The 25,019-nt window shown below is 44.8% G+C and overlaps 1 protein-coding gene across 1 annotated transcript in view; it reads right to left on the bottom strand.

The window, feature by feature from the left end:
- Positions 1–25,019, bottom strand: part of SARDH (sarcosine dehydrogenase) — a 741,717-nt gene that overhangs the window by 545,568 nt on the left and 171,130 nt on the right. Inside the window, exon 8 of the mRNA XM_078641957.1 lies at positions 15,346–15,475. Within this exon, the coding sequence (XP_078498083.1) occupies positions 15,346–15,475 (130 nt within the window). The remainder of the gene's footprint in view (positions 1–15,345; positions 15,476–25,019) is intronic.

Here is a 25,019-nt window from a genome sequence, read left to right as displayed (position 1 = left end):
AAGATTACTGCTTTGAGTAGAATACTTCAAGCATGAATGTGGGTACAGCGCTTGTGGCAGACAGAAGCTCGGCTCGCTTTGAGCTTAAGGGTCCAAGAGGACCTCAAGCCGAGCCAGAGATTGGCTCGAGCTTTCAGTGGCTTGCCCTGCCCTAAGGACAGCAAATTTAGAACTCCGCTTAGTTTGTCAGTTTCCCCTTCCTACCACACATTCGTAAGGCAAGCAAGCTTTCACAACACTGTCTTCATGCACAAAAGACTGATCTACTGGAGTCGACTCTCTGATCCATAGCTAGAAAATAGATAATTGGTAAAGTCCAGTGCTTAATTTGAGCCTGGGGTTTCCCATGCTCAGCACCAGAACTTAAATGGTATCTAGTGCTCGGCACAGATGGTTGATTTTCAACACCGCACTTAGGACAGTCTGCCACATGGTGGCGCTGCTCATTTACTTTAGAGAGGAGCGAGACAATGGTTGTTAATGTATACAATCTACATTAAAAATGACTAATACCGGCACTTGCAGGCGCGAGAGATCGTAGTAGTCAGGGCACGAGTCGGGGGTACACGCGGGTGGATGGCGTCCACCCTGCCAAGAAGCTGGGCCCCACTAAGTAATGTGCCGAACTCGTCCCGGTGTAATTTCCAAACACCGGGACACTTTCAGCAGCACCTGCACGTTGTCTGCTTAGCATCTGCAACAAGCAACAACGGTGCAGGCGGGAATGCGGCGTTTATTATTTTAGACTCCTGCTGGGCCCATAACAAAGGCTAAATTTTAGGGGCCATTAGGCCTCCTTTTGTTCGAGCCTCCTGGCTGGGAGCAGTCAGGAGCCTCATACCTAGAAGCAAATGCAGCAGAGGGTTAGCACTTCATACATACTTAAGAGAGGCAGCTTTTCACTTTGTTCAGGCTCAGTTTACTAGATATGAATGCGCTGTAAGAATGTCAGATGTGTTGGTCTCTCCCAGTATGTATACAAAATAAATGTAATTTATATAGCACTTACTACCCCTTGAGGAGGCAGTGAACTAATTTAAATACCACTATTTTGTATTGTATAGCGCTACTCATCCCGAAGCAGAGTGTCAGGGCGCTTTACATCACACGTACATATTAAAGTCATGGCTTGTGATGCCACTTCCTATGAAGTCAATACCTGTGATGTCATGTGCTGTGATGTCACGCGTCGTGATGTAGCGCGCCATGATGTCACTTGCATACTGCTTAACTAGGTTAGTCCCCCCACTTCTTTTTTTAGGACTTGTGCCTTGGTAGTAGTTGTTTTGGCAGCGATGACAGGGGCAATGGGTGGTGCAAGCTGCAGTGACCTGGCCAGGAACAAGGCACTTATTTTACAAATTAAGCACGAATGTCGCCTGCGGATCCCCCTACATTTCACGCTCCTTTATGGTAGATTGAGGGACTCACAATTGTAGCGCCAGGAAAGCGGAAGTAATTGCTCCAACTGGGGGAGTCTGAGGTCAAAATGTGATCGACATGAAAAAACCTGATATTTTCTGGTCCATTTCCTATCCGTGCGATACATGCAAATTCACTATTCGAAAAAAGTGGGGAATAGGGCGGGAAACAACGGGGCACACATCCCTGATTTCAAGTAATTGTAAGGGAAACAGGTTCTCCAAGGGGACAATATTTTAGCCACAGGGAAAACAAGTAAAGTAAAATGTGCTTTCGCAAATAAACACCATGCTCACTCCACTCGCGCAACCTTCTGACGTGCATCCGGTGGACGATGAAAACACCTGCAGATCTGAGCTTTGCAAAGATTCCTCGCTGGATTATATATTCATGGGTAAATATATGCAAATCAGACTTTAATAACCCAATTCACACAAAAAGCTGTACATCTATGAGCAGCAGTTTTGTCTCCAGGGGTCCGAATCACGAGCAGCTGCACTGGCTCAGCGCAGAGCACTGTTTATGGGCTCAACGTGGCTTCGTGTCCCTGGATATTGCTCCAAGGAGGTGCTTACTTTTACATGGCTCAGTTCACAGTCAGGGAGCAGGGATTGTCTCTTTCTGTTTCCGGGTTGTGCTATGTAATATCATGCACACACTTGGAGGAATGCAAGGTCACATGAATGCACCTTAGTGCAAATAGACCAAACAGGCCCTCAGCATTGCGCTGGGCGAGCGCCCCATGGTACGGCCCTAGGGATGTCTTATTGCTGGGCACATGCCTCTCTTGTAGTATTTTTTTGACTTTGTTTATTGATCTTGAACCACACTTTCTATTTGAAAGCCTATCCCGTACACATACAATAACAAATTCATTTAGATCCTTCCAATGCTCTTGGCAAGTTATCACCCTCCCTCAGTATCCGCATCCCCTATCAATTGTTTTCACTGGATTTGTATAGGGGGCATGCAATTACCGTGCTGTATATCCACTTAATTACAATGCAATTACAAATTAAATCACAGGGAATTACCGTGTGGACTGATTTTTCCAGTTATAAAATCACATGGAATTCCCAATTCCGTGGGGTTTAATGCATGCATTTAGTTCATGTTCCAAGCAGGAGATAAATGTATGCGGGAAGCACTGGATGGAGTGAGGTGGTAAGTGAGCGGGAGAAAGGAAGTAGACGCACAATGGGTTTTTCTGGCAGGGGGAGCATCTATGCCCTCTGTTGGAACAAAATGGGGAAAGAGGGGAAAAGCCTTATAGGGTTTTATTGTGTGCAATTAACTCATTGTAAAGATATGGTCCCGTTCTCTCAGTCTCCCTCCAAATAAAAACAGGGTTAGAAAAATCGACCACTTGCAATCAGGAGTATGGAAATTCCATAAAGTAATTCCACTCCAGCTGATTCGTAATGAGGGTTTCGGAGGATTCAAAATGTATCTTGAAAGGGCCTTGGTGTAGACTGTGAGTCCACCAAGACACTCCAGGAAAGGTGAGATCTGGATCAGAAGCAGGAGCGGCTCCTGCATGTGGGTGGAGGAGCGTCGCCCCTCTGCTTTCTTGCGGTGCGAGAAGCACAAACATAAAATGGTATTATAAATACCATTTTACGTTTCTTCTTCTCGCGCTGTGAGAAAGCAGAAGGGTTTGGTTGGGGGCTGGCGGGTGGGTGGTCCTGTTGTAGGGTAAAGGGAGGAATGGCTTGCCCACTCTGAGGGCGCGGACTGTTTGGTCGGCCCCAGGCCCCACTAAACCAGTCATACGCATTCTCCATTTTCTCCATGTAGGCCGCTTGCAGCCTACATGGAGAAAATGGCCTCCCCAAAGACGCCTGTGTTGTTGGCTTCCCAGCCAAGCACAATGCTGCCATTGCAGCGTTGTGATTGGCTTAAGAGAGGGGAGGGCGACACAGACTGACGACGCAGGACAGGCTGGCAAAGGTAAGTTAACTTTTATTTTTTGTAAATTAAACCTCCACCCGTGCGAGCCCACGACTCCCACCAGCGAATCATATCTGCCGCGAGTGGTCAAAAGCCACGCAATGTTTTGGGGAAATAAATGGAGGGCATTACACAAAAAAATACACATTCAACTTTCTTTTTGGAATGCAATGGAGATTTAAAAAGTTTATTGAATAGGTGAGATCTCTGAAAGGGGAACTTCATGAAATAAAAACATAAATACATACTTGAAACACAATTTAAAAGGCTTTAAAAACGTAAATACTTTAACTTCAAGAAGAGTAGGCGAACCATGAATTAAAGAAACTATACCAATTCACAAACATCAAATGAAGCCAAATGTGACAAACTATTGATTTAAAGTGCTCATAATGGTATGAAATTGTACCCTTAAATGACTAGGACAACCTTACATACTCTTAATAGAAGATACTGTCTTTTAAGCAGTGACTGGGGTCAAAGAAGTGGGGAAGGGTTGTTCAAGTTGTATGAAGTGTCCACGGTGAGTGCGTGTTTGGAAAAGAGGGCATGTTGGAGGATAGCAAGTGTTGTAGAAGGTAGTGCCTTGGAGGAGTACAAGGTGTGGATGTACGTGGTGGGAATCTCTTGTGACGTAGAGGTTTGGGTGAGAAAGGATGAAGGGTTGGTGGTCGGCATTGGTGGAAATGGCCCTTTTTGCAGGGTTATCCCCAAACTTTTTGCTTCTTCCTCCCTTGTTTTTCCTGACCTGAGGTTGTTGGCAATAGGACTCTGGGCACTTTACCACTGCTGATCAGTGCTAAAGTGCATATGCTCTCTGTATGCATTATTATTGTGATTGGTTATCCATGATTGGCCTATTTGTTTTACTAGTAGGTCCCTAGTAAAGTGCACTGAGTGTGCCAGGACAGGTGATTCAAATGCTACTAGTGAGCCTGCAGCACTGATTGTGCCACCCACATGAGTAGCCCTAAAATTGTGTCTCAGGCCTGCCACCGCAGTGCCTGTGTGCAGTTGCTAACTGCCATGATGACCTGACCAGTGTCCCCACTGTCCAGGCCTAACCCTTCTCTTTCTGTGCACATTGGACACCCCTATGGAAGGCCCAAAGTACCCCCCTGGGCAGGGTGCAGTGTATGTGAAAGGTAGAGCAGGTACTAATGTAGGTAACATGCTCTGATAGTGAAATACTGCCAATTTTGTTTTTCACTATTGGAAGGCTATCTTGCCCATAGGCTATAAATGGGAATGCTGTGTATAATGTTTACCTGCAAGTCTTCCCATAGGAGCAAGATGGAAAATTAAAGTCTGGTATCCCTGAACCCAGCATTTAATAACCCATCTTTTAGGAAGAATGTTTTTTAAATGCTGTGTTTGAAAACAGCACTTTTAGAAAGTGGCTGTTTTCTTGTCTGACCTTTCTGTGTGCCTTGGCCTGTTTGTGAATGGACTGTCAGGTTTGTGAGTGACAGGGGCTGGGGTGGCTCCCAGAGGCTGAGTGAATCACCCCTAGGCTGAATAGCTTCATCTGCATTTCGAGTGGTGGGAGGGGATAGCATCTGGGCCTGAATAGAGCTGTGCCTGCCTTCCACAATGCTGGCTCCACCTCCTGCTGGGCGACTGACGACCCCGCCCCTCTCTCTCACAAAGGAAGGAAGTAGTCAAGTAAACAAAGTGCTCCAGGACTGACCAGAACTGGTTTGGACTAGCTCAAGTCCTCTCTGCCTTCAGAGAATAAAGAGAATATTGGTATAAAAGGGATACCCAGACCCCAAGACTTTAGATCATCCTGGAATCAAGAAGGAACCTCTGCCAAGGAGAAAGCTGGAAGACTGAAGAGGAAGGACTGTCCTGCAGTCTGTTTGTGGGCTGACCTGCAGTTGCTTTTCTGCCAATGAGAGGGGAAGGACATTGCTGTTGCTGTGTCCCCTTGCTTGAAGAGATCTCCAAGGGTCTGAGAAGAGCTGGCTTCCTGTTAAGAAGTCCCAGGAACAAAAGGACTTCACCCCCAGCTTCCCCGTGAACTATGCTGTGTGAGTTCTGCCCTTCCTAGAGTGCTTGATCCATTTGTGGGGCCTCTGGAAGTTGTTGCCTGCTGTTTGGGGAGCTGGACAAGAAGAAGAACAGAAGAAACCGTATGGTGCACGCTGCGCTTTATAAATGTTTTAAATTAGAAATTAAATTAGAAATTAGAAATTAGAAGATCCACAATTTTCACGCATCGCTCTCTTGCGGAGCGCATAGTTGACAGTGCGAGAAAATTCCCATCGTCGCAGCACCTGTTGCCACTGCAAGAACCGATGCATCATACGCTTGCAGAGCGCATCGCCCCGGTGCAGGAAGATTCCTGTCGCTGTGAGTATCGGCGCAGAGCCTGTCGTCGCTGTGAGAAACAGTTGCATCGCTTGCTTGCGAATCGCATCCCGTCGCTGCGAACATCATCGCAGAGCCAACGCATCGAGGGGCCGTGAGAGGAGAAGATCAATGCTGCACCGCGCATCTTCGCCGCACCGGAGATCGTCGCCATCTCGAAGATCGTCGCATCGTGCCTGTGCGAGACGCTTCCTACCGAACCTCCGCACCTGAGTGCATACAAGGTATCGCATCCATCCCCATACAGACCGGATTCGTCACAACACCCCCGCTGGGTGCAGCAGGGTTGTCGCATCGCCTCCCCAGGGTCTCAGGAGTGACGCATCGCTTGTTTTTCAACGCTGCAGCTTCCACATGTAACTTTTGTCGCATCTACAGGTACTTTGGGCTTAGAGTGACGCAACTGTGGATCCTTTTGATGCAAACCCTTGAACGCCTTTTCAAGATTTATCTTGAACTGCGCATTTTGGATTTTTGTCGTTTTGGTCTTGTGTAGTTTAGATAAAGATATTTTATTTTTCTAAACTGGCGTGGAGTCCATTTGAGGTATTTTCACTGTGCTACTGTGAGTGTTGGTACAAATACTTTACACATTGCCTTTGATAAGCCTGTATGCTCGTGCCAAGCTACCAAGGGGGTGAGCAGGGGTTATCTAAAGAGTGTATCCCCCTTACCCTGACTAGAAGCAAGGGTCCATATTTGGACATTGGTACCTACCTCTGCCAACTAGAGACCCCCAGATCTAACATTGGTGGTCAGCGCTGAGGATTTGAACTTGTATTTGTACTTGATCCACAGTAACTGGTGAACATCAATAGTTTAATGCAGACCACTACGCAACCACATACTGTTTGTTTTGTTTCCTGGTGTCCTCCTGGAAGTATTTTTTTGGGGGGATACTGAGGCTCTGGCTAGTGTTGCACCTGTGAAGTCTTGCCGCAATGGAAGTCAACTTCTTCCACCTGTATATCTACACAGTGGGGGAGATAAAAGCCTTATGCGAAGAGATGGGGCTGCTCGTGGAGAGAGGGTCCACTAGGAGGGATCTTGAGGCATGCCTGGATTCCTATGAGGTCAGAATTTGGCAAGCAATACTAACAGACGATTCTGAGGAGGAGGACTTCTCTGACAGTGAGGGAGAGAAAAGTGAGTGACTTCTTGCTGCTGAGCGAAGTAACAGAGAATTAGACAGGGAAATCAAGAAGGATGAGAACCGGTGGGCCTTAGCCCAGAAAGAAGAAAAGTGTTTAGCTCAGGAAGTGAGCTCTGCTGAGTTGGAGTCCAGCTCAGATGGTGGCAGGAAGATTATGGTATCTGGTGCTAAGAGAAGGGTACAAAAACCCAGAGATGTGGCACCTGACTTGAGGGAGCGGGTTGCCATACACCAGGAGATTCAGGTTTAGGAGGTAGCTCCTGTGATGTGCAGTGTCCCTGAAGGAGATGGGGGGGACTGACACAGAGGACCATATTCCTAGTGGTGGGTGGTACACTCTACTTACTCTAGATGAGAGGTACAGGGAGAAGGGTTCCCCCATGGTAGAAACCTTGGTGGGTGAGTGTGAAGACTGTCCAGAAGAGTGTGGGTTGTGTGACAGACAGTCAGATACTGTCTTGCCAGTCTCAGGAGAGTGGTGTTGGGTATGTGTGCAAGGCACTAGAGGGTGAGGCAAAGTGTAGCTTGGTTAACAACTGTGTGGGGCTGTGTGATTCATTTGTTTTAACAAGCACATTTTAAGTCCCTGTTTTCCAGAGCTATGCCAACACCCGGTGGAGTGTGAATTCTCTGATTCCAGAGAGCTTGCGTTGGAGGCAGACCTGCTGGTGGATTCCAGAGGGTCTGAAGAGGCATGGGGAGTGATCCCAAAAGGAGTGGCGCAGATATCTTCCAGACCTGTGAGGTGGAAGAGGTTCAGAGTAGCCCAGTTAGGTCCCAGTGTAGTGGGAGGAGTGTAGGGGCTCATGTCCTGTCTCAATGGGGAAGGAGTGAGTGTGTGACTGTATGTCCCAAGGTGCCCGAAACCCAGTCTCAGGGCCTGGAGCGTTCCTTAAGGGAACAACAGGTTGGGGGCCTAGAGAGTGCTAGTAGGCCATTTGAGGAGGATCTCCTAGTGGCTGGTGAACGGGGAGTGCCTGTAACCAGGCCTCCATCACTTCTGGCGTCTAGCAGTGCCCCTCCAGACCTTTCTGTGTGCCATGGCCTGTGTGTGAATTGACTGTCTGGTTTGTGAGTGACAGGGGCTGGGGTGACACCCAGAGGCTGAGTGAGTCGCCCCTAGGCTGAATAGCTTCATCTGCATCTTGAGGGGTGGGAGGGGATAGCACCTGGGCCTGAATAGGGCTGTGCCTGCCTTCCACAATGTTGGCTCAACCTCCTGCTGGGCGGCTGACGACCCTGCCCCTCTCTCACAAAGGAAAGAAGGAGTCAGGTAAAAAGTGCTCCAGGACTGACCATAACTGGTTTGGACTAGGCCAAGGCCTCTCTGCCTTCAGAGAACAAAGAGAATATTGGTATAAAAAGGGATACCCTGACCCCAAGACTTTAGATCATTCTGGAATCAAGAAGGAACCTCTGCCAAGGAGAAAGCTGGAAGACTGAAGAGGAAGGACTGTCCTGCAGTCTGTTTGTGGGCTGACCTGAAGTTGCTTTTCTGCCAATGAGAGGGGAAGGACATTGCTGTTGCTGTGTCCCCTTGCTTGAAGAGATCTCCAAGGGCCTGAGAAGAGCTGGCTTCCTGTTAAGAAGTCCCAGGAGCAAAAGGATTTCACCCCCAGCTTCCCCTTGAACTATGCTGTGCGAGTTCTGCCCTTCCTAGAGTGCTTGATCCATTTGTGGGGCCTCTGGAAGTTGTTGCCAGCTGTTTGGGTAGCTGGACAAGAAGAAGAACAGAAGATCTACAATTTTCATGCATCGCTGGCTTGCGGAGCGCATCGTCGACAGTGCAAGAAAAGTCCAGTCGCCGCGAAGATCGTCGCAGCGGCTGTAAGAACTGCAGCATCGTTTGCTTGCAGAGCGCATCACCCCAGTGCGGGAAGATTCCTGTCACTGTGAGTATCGTCGCAGAGCCTGTCGTCGCTGTGAGAAACCGTTGCATCGCTTGCTTGCGGATCGCATCTCGTCGCTGCGAATATCGTCTCAGAGCCAACGCATCGAGGGGCTGTGAGAGGAGAAGATCAACGCTGCGCCGCGCATCAGCGCCGCACTGGAGATTGTCGCCATCTCGAAGATCGTCGCATCGTGCCTCTGCGAGACTCTTCCTACCGAACCTGCGCACCGGAATCAATAGAATGTATAGCATCCCTTCCCATACGGACTGGATTCGTCGCAACACGCCCGCTGCGTGCAGTGCGGTTGTCGCATCGCCTCCCCAGGGTCTCAGGAGTGACGCATTGCTGGTTTTGCAACGCTGCAGCTTCCACTTGGAACTTTTGTCGCATCTACAGGTACTTTGGGTTTAGAGTGACGCAACTGTGGATTATTTAGACGCAAACCCTTGAACTCTTTTTAAAGACACAATGGCTGCATGATGAAATCCAAGTCCCTTAGTAACTGTAGAAGTAGAAATGTGATCTATTTAATTCTATGCCCATGTGGCTTAGGCTACGTGGGTGAGACTGGTAGGGAGGCTCGGATCAGGTTTCAGGAGCGTAGGTCTGCCATCAAAACTAAAAAGGTTACAGCACCACTAGTGACACATTTTTCAGAACAGGGCCATGGGGAAAATGATTTCCTGTGGTTTATTCTTGAGAAGGTGAATATTGGTAAGAGAGGAGGAAATGTTCAATGCAAACGCAAAGTGCTTGAACAGTGGTACATTTCCTTTCTTAATATCCTAAGCAATGGTCTGAACTCCAAGGAGGAATGGGAGCGACTTATAGGGGCTGTATAATGCACAGCCTTTGTGATAAATACAGGAGAGATTATGGACATTAGTGTTTAGTACTCTGTTTCATTAGTCTATTGATGGCGTGGGTATTCCACTATAGTGCTGGAATGAGTCTATGCCCCCCTGTAATATTCCACTTTATTAATAGTGGATAACTCTTCAAACTTTTCTTTTTGGTTTGGTTACAATATTTCCATAGATTGTGCCCAGTCTTGTAATGATGTCCATCTTTGTATTGGTTATTGTTACAATCCTGCATGCGTGTACATTATGAGCTTTTTTGCCATCATTGTAAGCCATTTGGAGCTTACATGCTATCACTATAGTTTTTGGGATGTTTAATATTGCGGTTTTAAAAGAGACCCAAACGGGCCACATGTGATGCAAAATACATGTTTAGCCTCGACAAGTATTGTTTGGGGTCATACTTTGCATCTTTTATGTCCTTCGTCATGCTAATACATACTGGTTATGGGTGCGTATAATACCCTTTGTAGAGATAGAATGAATAAGCACGTGGTGCGTCTCTACTTCCAAAATGGCGGTTGGTATTTGCCATGTATTGTACTAGACAACGCTTACTCCTGTATGTGGCCAGATATGGATTGAATAACATCCGGTTCACCAAATCTAGTTCAGGTGTATTTAAAGACCCTATTCAGGTGAGAAAGTCTATTTCGGAAATTCTGACTACATCCGGAGGCGTATGCCCCGTTGACCGTTTGCATAAAAAAAGCAGGTATGTGGTGGCGGGGGGGTCGGGTAATATATGTATTCATTTACTTGGCCGCATTCTCCCCGGCACTTACGTTTATGTTTCATCTTTTCTTTAGACTATCGGCATCGTGGTATTCACTATCAGGCGGGACTTTATGAGGCCGCGTTATACCAAGGTATTAAGACCACGTGCAGCCTTGCATACCGATATTTTAAGGTAAAAACGCTGCTTATTTTACCTCATTCGGCAATCGGGTTTTACTTTTTAGGGGAGTTTTATAGCAAGGGCGCTTTTAGTAATGTCCCTCATTAGTAAGGACCTCCCTTTTGTAATGTTTGGACACCATATTGGAAAAGTGAGTGGTCAGACACAATCTCTCGAGTGGATTTTTAGGTATAAATATTTTCCTCCCCTACTGTCATAAAGGCTCCGTTTGGGCATGGAAGTAAGGATATCTAGAGGCTATTTGAATTCCCTTGAGGCACTACTATTTTAGTGCTGTAATATATCCCCTTTCCTTCCTTTTTTCAGCCTTAAATTTTAATCATGAAAAGGGTTTTTGTCATGCCACGAGGAGTGTGACCTCTCCGAAATACTGGTGCAGCAAGTGTATGCTCTATATAGGTAATACTTGTTTCTTATGTATTATGATATACTGCCATTAGAACTCAGATTGTGTTTATAATTGGGATTTTTTCCGCTTATTTCCTCTTCTGGATGTAGATACTGACCACCCTTTGCCTCAGGTTACCTTTATCAGTGGAGGCCCTTTCTGCCCCAAGACTGACAGGTACTCTGCAGAGTTTTTGTTGACAAGATAATTGTGTGTGCAAGTTCGATATAATAGAACTTGCTAAGTAGAGGGTAGCTGACCTTTACAAATGTATGATGGAAACAAGAAATTCCGTATTAAGTTGAGCATCAAGTACCATGAACTACTTTATGCAAGACCACTATCATAATTTATATGGCTTGCGACACTTCAAACAGAGGTTAGATATCCTGTCATATAGTCTTGAATGTATGCTGTATGTATTATATGAATGCAATTTTGCCTTATTTCATTTAGTTTCTTTACCACCAGTAGTATGTTTTGATTGAACAATGAGGTTATGTATTATTTTGATTTACTTGTGATTCAATTTTAATTGTGCTTGTCTTCATTTGTTACAGATTTTATTGTGATAATTGGGAATAAATAGTGTTTTCCTGAAGAAGGTGTTGGCTTTAAATATAATGTCCACTGAAACGCGTCGATGCTCTTGAGTGGAAACTACGCTAAGTCTGAAGAGACAATTTTATTGAATGAGGATTTATATAACAACTGGAAATTTATAATTGATCTAAGTTTGACCATTGTAGTTTCTCTCTTTGAATAGGAATTGATTTTTTCCTTAGTACATTCCCAATTGTGTTTCATTTTTTGCTTTTTGTGAAATGTCATATGTAATGAATTGTTTTGATTGACTGACGTTATTTGTCTTGCATATCAACTTGTTTTCCTGCTTGTGCCAGGAAAATACAGAATCTGATGACATTGTTACATGTTATGTTTTTACTGTTTTTAATAATATTTGAATACATTTGTATATTTTTACCTTTTTGTTTTTATTATTATACTGAATATATTTCCTTCTTGTTCATCTGACTGGTGAGTAAAGAGTATTGTGGCAAATTGATGTGTGGTGTGTAACATTTTACCTAAAGGGGGTCTACTTGTTGACTTTAGTTTCGATAAAGATACTTTATTTTTCTAAACTGGTGTGGAGTCCATTTGTAGTGTTTTCACTGTGTTACTGCGAGTGTTGGTACAAATACTTTACACAATGCCTTTGATAAGCCTGTCTGCGCGTGCCAAGCTACCAAGGGCGTGAGCAGGGGTTATCTAAATAGTGTATCCCCCTTACCCTGACTTGAAGAAAAGCTCCCTATTTGGACATTGGTACCTACCTCTGCCAACTAGAGACCCCCAGATCTAACAGGCATGAATGCTGATGCCATGTGTGGGGTTTGAAACAGTGGCATAATGCAAATGGATTCCCCTATTCCCTGCAGAACATGATGAGATATGACCTTAAAATGTTTAAAACTAATGTGGAAGAGGTGGGCCACACACAGTAACATCCCACTAAAGATACACAATTCAGCTGATGGCCAAATAGTAAACGAGGTTACAGCAGTCACGTAGGAATGATGAGCTTGTAATGACACTACACTGCCCAAATTAGAGATGTGAACTCCAAGACTATAAGTAACAGATCAGGCACATTGTTCAGTTTTGGTTGATGTTTGTGTTTTTGCTTCAAATTTGTAATTCAACGGTACACAAAGAAATGTGGATTAAGACTCCTTTTTGTACATCCTTCAGATTCTATGTATGTATCCCATTGTCCGTATATCTCGTCTTGATCCTGATATAATCAATAAAAAATATTCTTTAAAAGTTTAAAACTAGAGACCCAAGGAAGTGGTGGGTCCTATGGATGGCTTGGAACAAACCATGTTTTCTTATCCAGAATGCCCTGGAAATATCAAACTTTGATTAAAAAAATAATATAATTTCCACACATTTATACAACAAAAACATCTGAAACTGCCCGTTGCAAAAGTATTAGAATGCAACATTCCCTAGCTTCTTGCAATAAAAAGTTATTCCAAATGCATGAGTGGGTCAGTGCATGGTACGAGAATTGGCAAATATTGTTCCCTGGGAACCACCCAAATGGAGTGAAAATACTGCAGCTATTCTCTAGAAACGAAGGAAATTTGAGTGAGTTTATACCTAGTTTAGATGAGTGCAGAGGTTAAGAAAACATGCTTGGATCCAAACATGCGATCCCACCCTGGATTACCCTGGATATCTAGTTTTCAGAAAGTGATGTTTGGGTTCCTTGGGTACTGACTGACCGTGGGCACAAACACTGAAGCAATCCCCATGAAATCAGTGAAAAAGTTGGGTTTTTCAGATATAATTTTGACATGTGCCGAGCATGTTGGGTAAGATACCAGGCGGGAATTCCACCACTCTCTAGTTTTAAGAAATACCCAAGTTGATAGGGTTCCCTGTACTTTTCTTTAGCCACCCCGGAGACTGTTGTGGAACCAAGGGGTAATCCCAATGTAGAGGCGGCTTCCCTGTCTTGCATTGCTCCACTGTTTTCAATACGATCCTCGAATATCCTGTTTTTTCTGTTACTTACAGGAACCATTGAGAAGAAGCGGGTAACTTTACTAATATATGGTTCAAAATAATTACAGTGCATAGAGCCTCCTTGCTAAAAACACTCATGACCTGTTGGCTCCTTTATGTACAAGGCCAGGATCGGACAGGATCTTATGGAGTATCTTTCTAACAATGGATAGAGAGCAAGTATCATTTGGGACAAAGGGCCGGTAATAAGGAGAATCTAAATTCTTCTCAACTTCTCCAAGCCATCAAAAGGTTTGGGGGAAAGGCTTAAGTGTCAGAAGTAGAGGGTTCCAAAGCAACTGTTCTCTTGAAGTAAACTCGTGCAAGCATGTTCAAATGACACTGTCCACTAATATATCCTCATCAGGAATATGTGTCTGGCCTGGTGAAAATAGGATTGAATCTCAGTAAATCAATAAAATGAGTATCAGTGGTTGGGTTGGGTGACAAACATCTGTTGTTCAGGCCCAAGCTTTCCCTGTGGAGGACTATGCCCTTCACAAATACACCTTATGTTATAATGTCTAAACTTGGCAGGTATCTGCTGTCTAAACCTGGACATGATGTAGGCAGATCTGTGATTTCTCTTACAGGTTCTAGATACAATTCACACACATTTCTGTCCTTTCAGTTTTTGGTAAATCAGAGTATTCTTGTATTTTAATTGATGGGACCTCCCTGTATACATTCTGAGGAGTCCACATGGAAAGATGCTACAAATCGTGAGCACTGAGGTCAATGTTAGACCTCCTCCTCGAGCTAATTATCAAAGCGAGCTGTTGCTGCAGGTTTCAAACCCTCGTGTTGAGAAATCTGCAGCTCGCGTTGAGGAATCTGCCGCTCAAGTAGAATGTCTCCCCAAGTGGCAGAATGCAGCAGCACCTTCAGACACAACACGTAGTCCTGTTTGTGCTGATTTTCCAGCACAGGACAAACTCCTGGGTCCAAAGATCAGTGTGAGCAGTGCAACTTAACAGACTCCGCCACTGGCGGAACTCCGCGGTGCGCTGTAGAGTTTTTCCGGCACTTTGCAGAGTTCCGCGTAGTAAAAGTTCACAAACTCGCTCAGGCCTAGTCGGATTGTGGTATTAATGAAATACAGTGAAGGGGGTGGGGGTGAGCGCGGCATCTCTGTACTTGTGACGGAACCACGCCGTCATGAGTCACGGGCAACGTGTGCTCGTGACGACGTGGTTCCGTCACGGCCCCGCCCTCTCATTAAATTGCCTGCACAGGTGGGGAGTTATTACTATGTGGCGGAGTGGCAGCCGCATGACAGAACAACGCAGTCATGAGCAAACGCCGCTCCTGGCTTATGACGGCATGGTTCCGTCATGTGCATACAAGGGGTTAAAAAGAACACATTTTGGTAGGTGGACAACAGGCAAGATATATACATTTCCTAATGGAAAGTGCCAATATTTGCAAATGTTAAGTGGTGTAGAATACAATGAATATTAGACAAAATATGATCTCAGGAATGGAAAACATGTTTAGCCCCTTCAAGTACCCATGAAAAGGAAGACATTATTAAGAGACAAAAGTAGACTCAGTAATTAAAAAGACATTATATTTTCTGCAGGATGGAATCAAGACGGGTATAAACCAAACATTTTTGTACAAAAAATGTCTTGCTAAAAGGTCCTAGAACAAAGCCATACCTATCCAATATAGAGATGTGATTCACCACAGGGTGCAGTTTTAGTTCCTTTTAGTTCTAAACTTTAATCATTTCTAAAATAAATCCATTCCACTTAAAAATAATTATGAGAATAACTTCACCCCACTAAAGGAAGGGTTTTCCTTACCTGGTCCGCACACTGTCGATTTAATCCCAATTTTCTCCAGGACCGGGACTCTATTTATAGCACCTTCAATGTGCTGGCTAAAGACATCCCAGTCAAGGTCGAACAGGCCAAATGCAAACTTATCCGAAACCTGCAAAGGAACAAGAGGGTACAGGGTGAAGTCAATGGAAACCAGAGCGTGAGATCACAGCTCACATCAAATTTGTTTTGTTGCTACAAAGTCACAATTATTTCAGGAAACAAGACCAAGAGAAACACCTGAAGATTGGAGATTGAAAAACAGGGAAGTCTTTTTTTAGCAAACACCCAAAATGGGTGTTTATTTAAAGGTTTGTAAGGTTCCAACCACAAAAAGAAAGGCTTTTAGAATTTTGACTCTACCTTCCATCTCCCTGTTTAAACATACATACCTTCAGGGATCAACCGTAAGTTAGAAACTGGTTGTAATATGGATACCAAAAGAACACACTTCTGTGGACTCTGGGTTGACCAGAACCTAATGAAAAAAGGTCCAAAGACATCAATAGTTTAGCAAATTGCTGGAATTGTGGCAAGCAATCCCATAAAAGGCAGTTTGATATGGGCACCATCTGAACTTCAATGCAGCTACTTCTGGATTAAGGGTTGCAACATGGCCTTGCTGTGTGTAGTTGGAAAAAAGGAAGGAAGGGAAAAAAGGAAGGGAGGGAGAGGAAGGGAGGGAGAGGAAGGGAGGAAGGAAGGAAGGAAGGAAGGAAAGAAGGGAGGAAGGGAGGGAGGGAGGGATGGATATCCAAAAATATGCAGTGAAGTGATTAGATAGCAAGAGAGTGAAAGAGAGAAACACAGTGAAAGAAAGACAGATGTGAGGGAAAGAACTGATTAAGAAGAGATGGGACTTTTGGATAAGTAAGTGCAGAGAAACAGGACACTTCCGAAACACCATCACTCTGTTAAGAACAATATGGTAAAAAATGTGAAATGGAACCAAATCCACATGCTGTAAGGTCCACCTGGATCTGAATCGAATTTCAGCCCAGCACCCACAGCAAACCACTCCCAATCCAGTATGAGTCTACTGCAAGGTAAGCACTTCAGAAGGCTAGTCTCTCACTCACATCTAAATTCAGGTCAAAACAATTCCTTAAAGTACATAAAAATCTTGAAATTCAAGAATTTGTCCAATTGAAATGTGGTCCAATAAGTCTAAAGTGCTTTCAAATAAACTCCTCCCTCTTCTTCTCAAAATAATCTGCAAGAATGGTGAAAGAGAGGTAGGTTTAAAAGTAATTTCCCTCGCGGAATCACCTGCTTACATACCAAATCATTGACTGATTGCCACCAGAGACCACACTGCGGTATAAGCACTCACCAACAATAACCTCTATCAGACCCATCACAAAAGTGAGCCACACTCTAAATAAAACATCTCTAGAGTTATTGATGTGATCCTCTGCAACAGTTGAGGATTTACCACATTGAAAAGACACACATGACTTCATTATGGGCTACCAGTAGCTCACAGCCTTGAGTTCATTTTTAAATAAGCACAGGGTCACAGTTTCCTTTTGAAGTTTAGGGAAGGCTGTGTTTGTTTTACATTATCATTTTTCATTATCTGCATCTGCAGGCTGCAGGTAGCATAGCCGGTTATCCCCTTTGCTGCGGGGTAATTCCCCCGCTGTGCAGGGGGAGAGGGGGGCACGCACAGCGCCCCCATGCTCATGACGAGCTCAGCTCGTCATGAGGCACAGTGCTCCTGTGCTCATGACGAGCTCAGCCCGTCACGGCCGCACCCGTTTTCGTGGAATGTTCAGCACAGATGAGGAATTATCCCCGCGTGTGAGCGTTCCACGGCCCATGGCGAGCTCAGCTCGTCATGAGCATGCAAGGTGTTAATGAGCAGTGCTGGAGTCAGATTTATGACCCAGGGCACTGAGGTGAAGAACTGAAGCACTGGGAAATTTAAATCTTAAATAAAAGCCCTTGTCAATTCAATATTGGATGGGAGAAAATTCAAATGAAGACTTAGCTTAATGATTAAAGTGAGGCATTTACAAACAGCAGGCATCCTGTTCCTAATGGACAGTAGTCATCTGCCATAATTATAACTGAAAAATATGGTCCATTTTTTAAATGGGAGAAATTTAAAGTGAAGAAAAATATTTATATAAAAATTGAGCCAATGATTTTCTCCACTTTTAATTAAGCCAATTACATCTAAATATATAGTGGGAGAATTTAATGTGGCCAAAATTGTATATATGATGGACATTCTTCTAGAACATTTTTCGGCACTTCAAAGTTCCCCCATTTAAAAAAAAGGGGTATATGTTTGTATTATACATGTGACAGTGTCTCATATGGTGAAAGTTATATCTTGAGCCACAAGTACATACAACATTGGGATTCACCCATACAAATATAGCCCATTCAAATGAACACATGTTCACACATCCCCAAATACTACACTCTCACTGACATACATGGCAGTCCTGTCATTGAATCCCTAGTTAAAGTATTTTGTTCAAACCATAGTATCTGGTTATATGGACATTAGACTTAAAGACAAAGAAGCTGGGCGTGGGGATGTCTGGTAACACTGCGCAAGTGGCTTGGCCTTCAGAAGCTCACAATGATTTTTACTGATCCACTGAAAAGGTTGGATAACCCTGCCCTTTATCATCCTACCCCATTTCACTGTTGAACATGGAAGTTAACATTGACAAGCTTCTTATAGCCAGACTAGGTCCAGACATGCCGGGATTGATAAACCTATACCATCCAGGCTTCACAGTGGGGAAGGAAGTGCCGAGACAAGACAAAAAACCCAAATGCACATCCTACACATCATCCATAGGCCTCAGAAAAGTGCGATTCTGCTGCCTTTGATGTAGATACATCGTTTGACAGGGTCGCCTTGAAATTCCTAAGGGCCACTTTGGCCACATTTAGCTTTGGACCTAGATTAAAAGACTGGGTGCTTTGCAGCTATAGAAACCCCTCTGCTTATGTGAAAAAAGTGTGTCCGTTTCTCCCCTTCCTCCAGATTCGATAAGGTATAGGGAAGGACTGCCCCTTCTACCCCGTCTTCTCAAAGAGTCAAAACACTGGGAGATAAAATATGCAACAATGCAGAGATTAAAGGGGTCCAAATAGGCAAAGTAGCATTTTAAAGATGTTTGTGGACGAAGTCTTGATCACGCTCAGTGAGCCATCCAAGTCCACCCCACAGCCAATGCAAAAACTAAAAGCCTATCCGAGGGCTTTAGGGTATAAATAGAATTCACAAAAACCTCAATGTTTAACTTTTCTGATCCCGTGGAACAGGAATACTGCTTGGAGTCTAAATTCTCTTTCAACTGGGCTCCATGTCACATTGAATATCTGGGGCTCTATCACACTCACTGGACCAATTAGTGGCAACCTCTAGTCTAAATGGACTGAACTATTATCCTCTACTGTGGCTGGGCTGCAGAGAGGCAATTCAAATGACAATAAAGGCCCAAATCCTTTTAGTTCAGACTACCCCCTCCCGCTCCTGTTGATGGGATTCTGCACATACACAGAACAAACGGCCCTGCTCTCAGTAGTGGAGGAGTCAGGAAAGATAGTGGACTCCGGTGGCACCGCTGTGGTCCTTCTTCTTGACCTCAGTGTGGCATTTGATACCGTAAACTAGGTATCACCGGAATCACCCTAGCCTGGCTACAATCCTTACTGAACAACAGATCCTTCCAAATGTTTGATAACGAGGTGACCTCTGAACAGATACCCCTCTGCTGTGGAGTGCCTCGGGGATCTTCCTGGAGCCCCACCTTATTTAATGTTTACACCTGCACCCTTGCAGAGGCAGTTCTACCCTTTGGAATACAGATAGTCACCTATGCAGATGACACGCAAGTGATGATTGGGCTTAATAAAGCGGAAATCTCCCCTCCCTGCCTACGTTCTTGCTTGGAAGAAATTGCGAGCTGGATGAGCGACTCCTTTCTTAAATTGAATGGGGAAAAGAGTGAAATCATGATCCTGGGCAATCATTCTGCCCTTGGCCTAAAGGCAATATGGCCTACCTCCCTAGGCTCAGCCCCCATTCCGAAGACCGAGCTAAAGAGTCTGGGTGCCTGGCTCGACCAAGACCTCATATTTAAAACTCAGGCACGGAAGACGGCCGCCTCATGCTATGGTGTCCTTAAAATGATTCAGAAGGTTCTTTCACTTCTTCCTTTTCAGGCAAGGAAAATTATGGTCCAGGCCCTTGTCATACCCCGGCTGGACTATGTGAACGATCTCTATTTAGGTGCCCGCGTTACCACCCTTTCCAAACTACAGACCATCCAAAATTGGGCTGCAAGACGCTTACTGGGCATCCCTAAATATCATTCAGTCAAACCTGCCTTGAAATCACTCCACTGGCTGCCTTGTGTATTGTCCATAAATCTTTATTCAAAACAGGTCCCCCCATTCTTCATAGTATCATCCATTATTATGAGCCCAATAGAAGCCTTCGCTCCAAAACCATGAACCTGGCCATTATCCCTAGGATTAGGAAGTCCCATTAACAGATCATAATTTGAGTCTGTGCATGACATATTGGAGAGGCATAAATCCAAGGCCCAATAGAAAGGGCATCGCTGTCAGTAAAACACAGGTTGCACGCAAGTGAAGTAGGCAAAGCAAAAAGTTAGTCCTTAACCCATACTAAGCGTCGCTAATGAAAAGCATCCAAAAAGTTGTGGCATTCGGTCACGGCACAGTTGCAATAGTCCGGGTCTGTGCAGTATCACAAGATGGGCAGCCATTGCATAACAGGAGCAGAAGTATTAGAACGCCAGCCGCCAGCGCTAGTATGATGGGGAACCCTCCGAAGGCGCTGGAAAAAATAGAATGTATAAAGGCAGGTATTACTCCAAAAATTGTCTGAAAAGAAGTCACAAGGCAGGATACAACAAGTATAAAAAAATGAGCAAGGCCTTCTGTGTCAGACGCATAAAATATTTGCTGTATCAGTTCACTGAAATGAAGTGGGAGATTCGTGTTCAGCAGTGACCGACTCTCATTAGATATTCTAGCCACCTGCAATTCGAAGGTCTCTCGAGCCAAAGTGAGAGCCACTCCTTGTTGAAACAATAGTGCTTTGAGTCTGCTTAATTTATTGAAATCTGTTTTCAAAGTAGGAATGGAAGGCCAAATGGAACTATCTACATTCCCATGTAGGGGTGAAAAAGCACATCGCTACAACAAGTGACAAGTTGTGAAACTGTTACTATATACGGGATTCCATCCCGTAAGCCACAGCAGTCGTTATTTAAAATAAGATAACTGCCGTTAGAAAGCAATGTGAGAGCCGGAATTATTGCCGGGACAGGCGTTCCTCTCCAAAACGAGCTAGATTAGGCACGGACACATTACAAGCGCTGTGCAACTTAACTTGTTTGCAAACTAGGGAGTGTCCTACTATGGAATTGCAGTCCTCCTCTGTTAGGAAAACGTCTGTACCCTCCCGTTGACATCTGTAGGTGAAAGGTAGGAACCATAATTCATGGAGAAAGGTACAACCCAAGGGTTCAAAGCGGGTAATTGGGAAATGTTTCATGCAAGATTTAAATTGGAACAGCGAAAATGGCAGAGAGAGAACGCCATGAAATATCTATACAGCCAAATCGGTCTCCGCTATAGAAAATGTAAAGTGTTCTAAGTGTTCTATGTGTAACCGTGTGTATGTACTGCCTTTCATGGACATGAATCTCTGTTTATCAGTTAGATTAAATGGTTAAAACAAAGCAGAAGTGTTCAAATAATCCCATGGTACTTTTCCCATTTTGAGAGTCTGTAACGTCCATGCAAATTGCATCACAGAGCGTAATTGATTTTGACCATGATAGAACACAGATACATCACAATGACCAATATCAATAACAGATTAAACAATATTATCCAAAGTATAAATGCAGGAAGACAGTGTATTTATGCTATTGTCGACTACTGCAAGAACCTTCTCCAAATTAGCTTTGTCAATTTGGCGCAGACGGAATGCTGCCTCCATCTGTGATCATTTCCATATTTCATTATATGCCGCATAGATGAATCTTTTTGATCTGGGAGCTTTAGGACCCAAGTTAAAATCAGCCAAAACGATGTCGCTCAACAAGAGTGACAGGTGTTGTTTCACTGACGACAGAGTGGAGTGTTCCAACCATTGTTGACACAATTTTCCCACTGAATATATGGTGACCGAGTGTGAATGTGGGTAACGGGGATCAGGTCTAGTTTTTGTGAAACCGGTTTTATTATTAAAAAAGCAGTTGACATGCATTAGAATTGGTGTGCCACAACAACCATCTTGAGGGGTCAACATCAGATATTGAAGCCGTCATTTTGAAACCGAGCTTGTAGCACATCGATTGTATAATTGGTGGGTTTACCCCAATTATCATACTCGGCCAATGACGGAATGGATGGAATATTCAGATTTTTGCAAGTAGCCAGGCCAAAACAAGTAGTTTGGTGCACTGTGCCATTTAAAAATAATATTCGAGTCCGAATGAGGCACGCACGATGCAAAGCTTCGGTTCCCCCGGACCTGCCAAGCTTTAGTACCCCAAATCAATTTCAAATCAATCGTATCTTTCCAGTGATCATAACCTTGTATGGCCAATTCAGTCCGAAATGAATTGGAATAAATCAATTTCATTTGTGTGAGAATTAATTTAGATTGAGACGGCAATTTCAATTTAAAGAAATAAGATTCTGGATTGGACATGTTGTAATAAGTGATATAAGTGTACTTTCTAAGAGTTTTTGGCTCCTCTTCAAGGGAGTTGGACAATGTTCCCACTGCGTGTAATTAAAAACAGGTCTTAACGTATCTGTTTTGTGCAAGAAGTGATGGCCATAATGTTGATAACCGAATAAATCAGCATAATTGGCATAATTGAAATACAAATCTTCAGCATCAAATGCAGCATAATTCTTTAAATCAGAAAACAATGAATGTACTGCCTAAGGAAACGCAAAACACGTATGGTATCTTGAGGACTTCAGTCGAACCTTGGATTTCGAATGCAACTTTATCCTAAACGATGCCATCTGCAACATGGAATGCCGAAATGTTCACAAGGGCCTGATCGAGTTTCATGATATGGGATGATGTATGGGGAACCAGAATTCCTTCGACCAACTTCACAGAAGAGCATTCTGGTAAATAATGACCATAGATGAGCAAGAAGAATACTGTTACAAACCCAATTGGCATGAAGAGAAAAATCAAGATAAGCACCAACCAGATGGGGGTCCAGGGTGAGACCAGGTAAGTCTTTTTGAACCCAGAGATGAAAATGCTCATTTTTGTCCATGGAGGTGCCACAGAGGAGGACGAGGAGGAGTCATAAGAGAAGCTCGTATGGTCCTCAAAATAACCGCTTGCTCCCACGTTCATTAACGGTGGCAGCACAGCATCAGCTTCATAATGTGAAGGACAGTCCGTTACTTCAATATGGAACTCATCCGCAGGATAACTATACTCAAGATCCGCGTTGGAAGGCACAGTGGATGAAGTCACAGCAAGCAAAAGGCTAGCAGCAGTCTTTATTACACCCTCAACAACACCGGGATTAGTCAAAGATGCAGGAGTCATCGGATTCAAAGAAATAGCGTTGCATGAAACACTCAGAGTCACACTATTCAGAATCTGCCAGATGGTTTAGTCAATCGAAATGTATTGGTTTTCTTTGCGATCTGGAGAAGGTGGCAGTATCACTGAAGGAGTACCCTTCAAGCCAAGAACAGAGACCGGTGCAGGATAAGAGGGACCAAATTCTTTTTTGTTCACCAGCTTTTCTCGCACCAGATCCGCAATTTTAGGAAGCCAGCCGGCGACTGGAATCAGCATTGCCCTGTCATTGGAAGAGGGAATATATTCTGTAGCGTAGATGTCACGGGTCTGTTGCTATTATTTATTTATTTATTTAAAACATTTGTATAGCGCGGCTGACACCTTGCAGGTTTCCTGGCGCTTAGCAAATACTCGAAACTAAGGGGGGGCTGGCGGAGGGGAGCAACTAAGGGTTAGGTATTTTAAGGGAATAGCCAGGTTTTGATATGTTTCCGAAAGGGGAGGAGTTGTGGGATTTGACGGATTTCGAGAGGCATAGTGTTCCACAGCTTAGCCGCTGCGACTCGGAAAGATCTGCCCCCCATCCTGACCTTGTTGTATCTGGGAACAGTTACCAGGCAGGCAGAGGCAGAGCGTAGGGTTCTGGTGGGGATATACCAAGTAAACATGGCCTGCAGAGGCTTGGGTCCAACTCCGTGTAGCGCTTTAAAAACGAGGCAAAGAGTCTTGAACGCCACTCGTTGCCTGAGTGGAAGCCAGTGTAGCTCGGCTAAGGCCGCTGTGGCTGAGGATCTTCTGGTCCAACCAAGAACTAACTTGGCTGCGGCCGACTGAACTCTTTGGAGTCGGTCCAGTAGAGCAACAGGGGACTCGAGTAGCAGTGAGTTACAGTAGTCCAGGCGGCTGAGAATGGTGCACCTGACTATCTGCTCCCGGGCTTGTACTGGGAGGAGTGGCATAATTTTACGCAGGGAGCGCAGGAGAGCTGAGCAGGTTCCCACAGTTTTTGCAACTTGAGTTTCTGTGCTCAGTTTATTATTCAGTGTGGCCCCAAGGTTGCGGACTGACGTGAGTGGCAAGGGTTTTTCAGATGTTTCCGGAGGCCAGAAATCGCAGGGGAACTGGCGAGGTATTCGGCTTCCCGCGCAATACAGCACCTCCGTTTTAGAGGAGTTGAACTGCAAAGAGTTCTTGTGCAACCACCCAGCCGTCTCCCTTAAGCAGTCATGAAAGGCTGCAAGGGGGATAGAGTCTTCTCCCTCCCAGGAGAGGATGAGCTGGGTGTCATCCGCATAATTAATTGTTTTGAGTCCATGGGCCTTTATTAACGTGATCAGGGGTTTTAGGTACACGTTAAAAAGGATGGGGCTGATGGAGGAGCCCTGGGGGACCCCGTGGGGGACAGGGGAGAAGGTGGATTGAAAAGGGGGGAGGGACACAGCCTGCCTCCTGTCCCATAGATAGGAGTGGAACCATAGCAAGGCTGTGCCCTCCACCCCAGCCTCACAGAGTCTCTCCAACAGGATCCCATGGTTAACCGTATCAAATGCGGCAGACAGGTCCAGTAGGATCAAGGCTACTGCCTGGCCCCTGTCTGCCCGCATACGAAGGTCCTCCATGGTTGTTAGGACAGCTGTTTCAGTCCCGTGGGCAGGGCGAAAACCAAATTGGAACTCGTCCAGGATTTGATTTTGCTCCAGATGGGCGGAGAGACAGGCGCTTACCCAACGTTCGGCAATCTTTGCCGGGAATGGCAAGAGAGAGATAGGCCGATAATTGGATAAACACTCAGGGTTTAAGGACGGTTTTTTTAATAGCGGGGAGATTAGAGCCTGCTTCCAAGTAGCTGGCACTGATCCGCAATGTAAGGATTGGTTGCAGATTTTACGGAGAGTGACAAAAAGGTCAGAGCAAAAACTCTTCCAGATTTTTGGGGGCAACGGATCAAGAGGGGAGCCTGAGGTGGTCCTGTAACATAGTAGAATGGTTATCTACGTCAAATGTTGCAGCCACCACCACATCATCTAGACCATCAAGGTCAGGCACAAACATTTTAATGCCAAACAGAATTTTGTATGGG

The sequence above is a fragment of the Lissotriton helveticus genome, chromosome 5_1 (assembly GCF_964261635.1).
Source record: "Lissotriton helveticus chromosome 5_1, aLisHel1.1, whole genome shotgun sequence".
Classification (NCBI taxonomy): domain Eukaryota; kingdom Metazoa; phylum Chordata; class Amphibia; order Caudata; family Salamandridae; genus Lissotriton; species Lissotriton helveticus.
The sequence above is the reverse complement of the archived record's forward strand: the minus strand, read 5'-3'. Positions and strand labels throughout refer to the sequence as shown.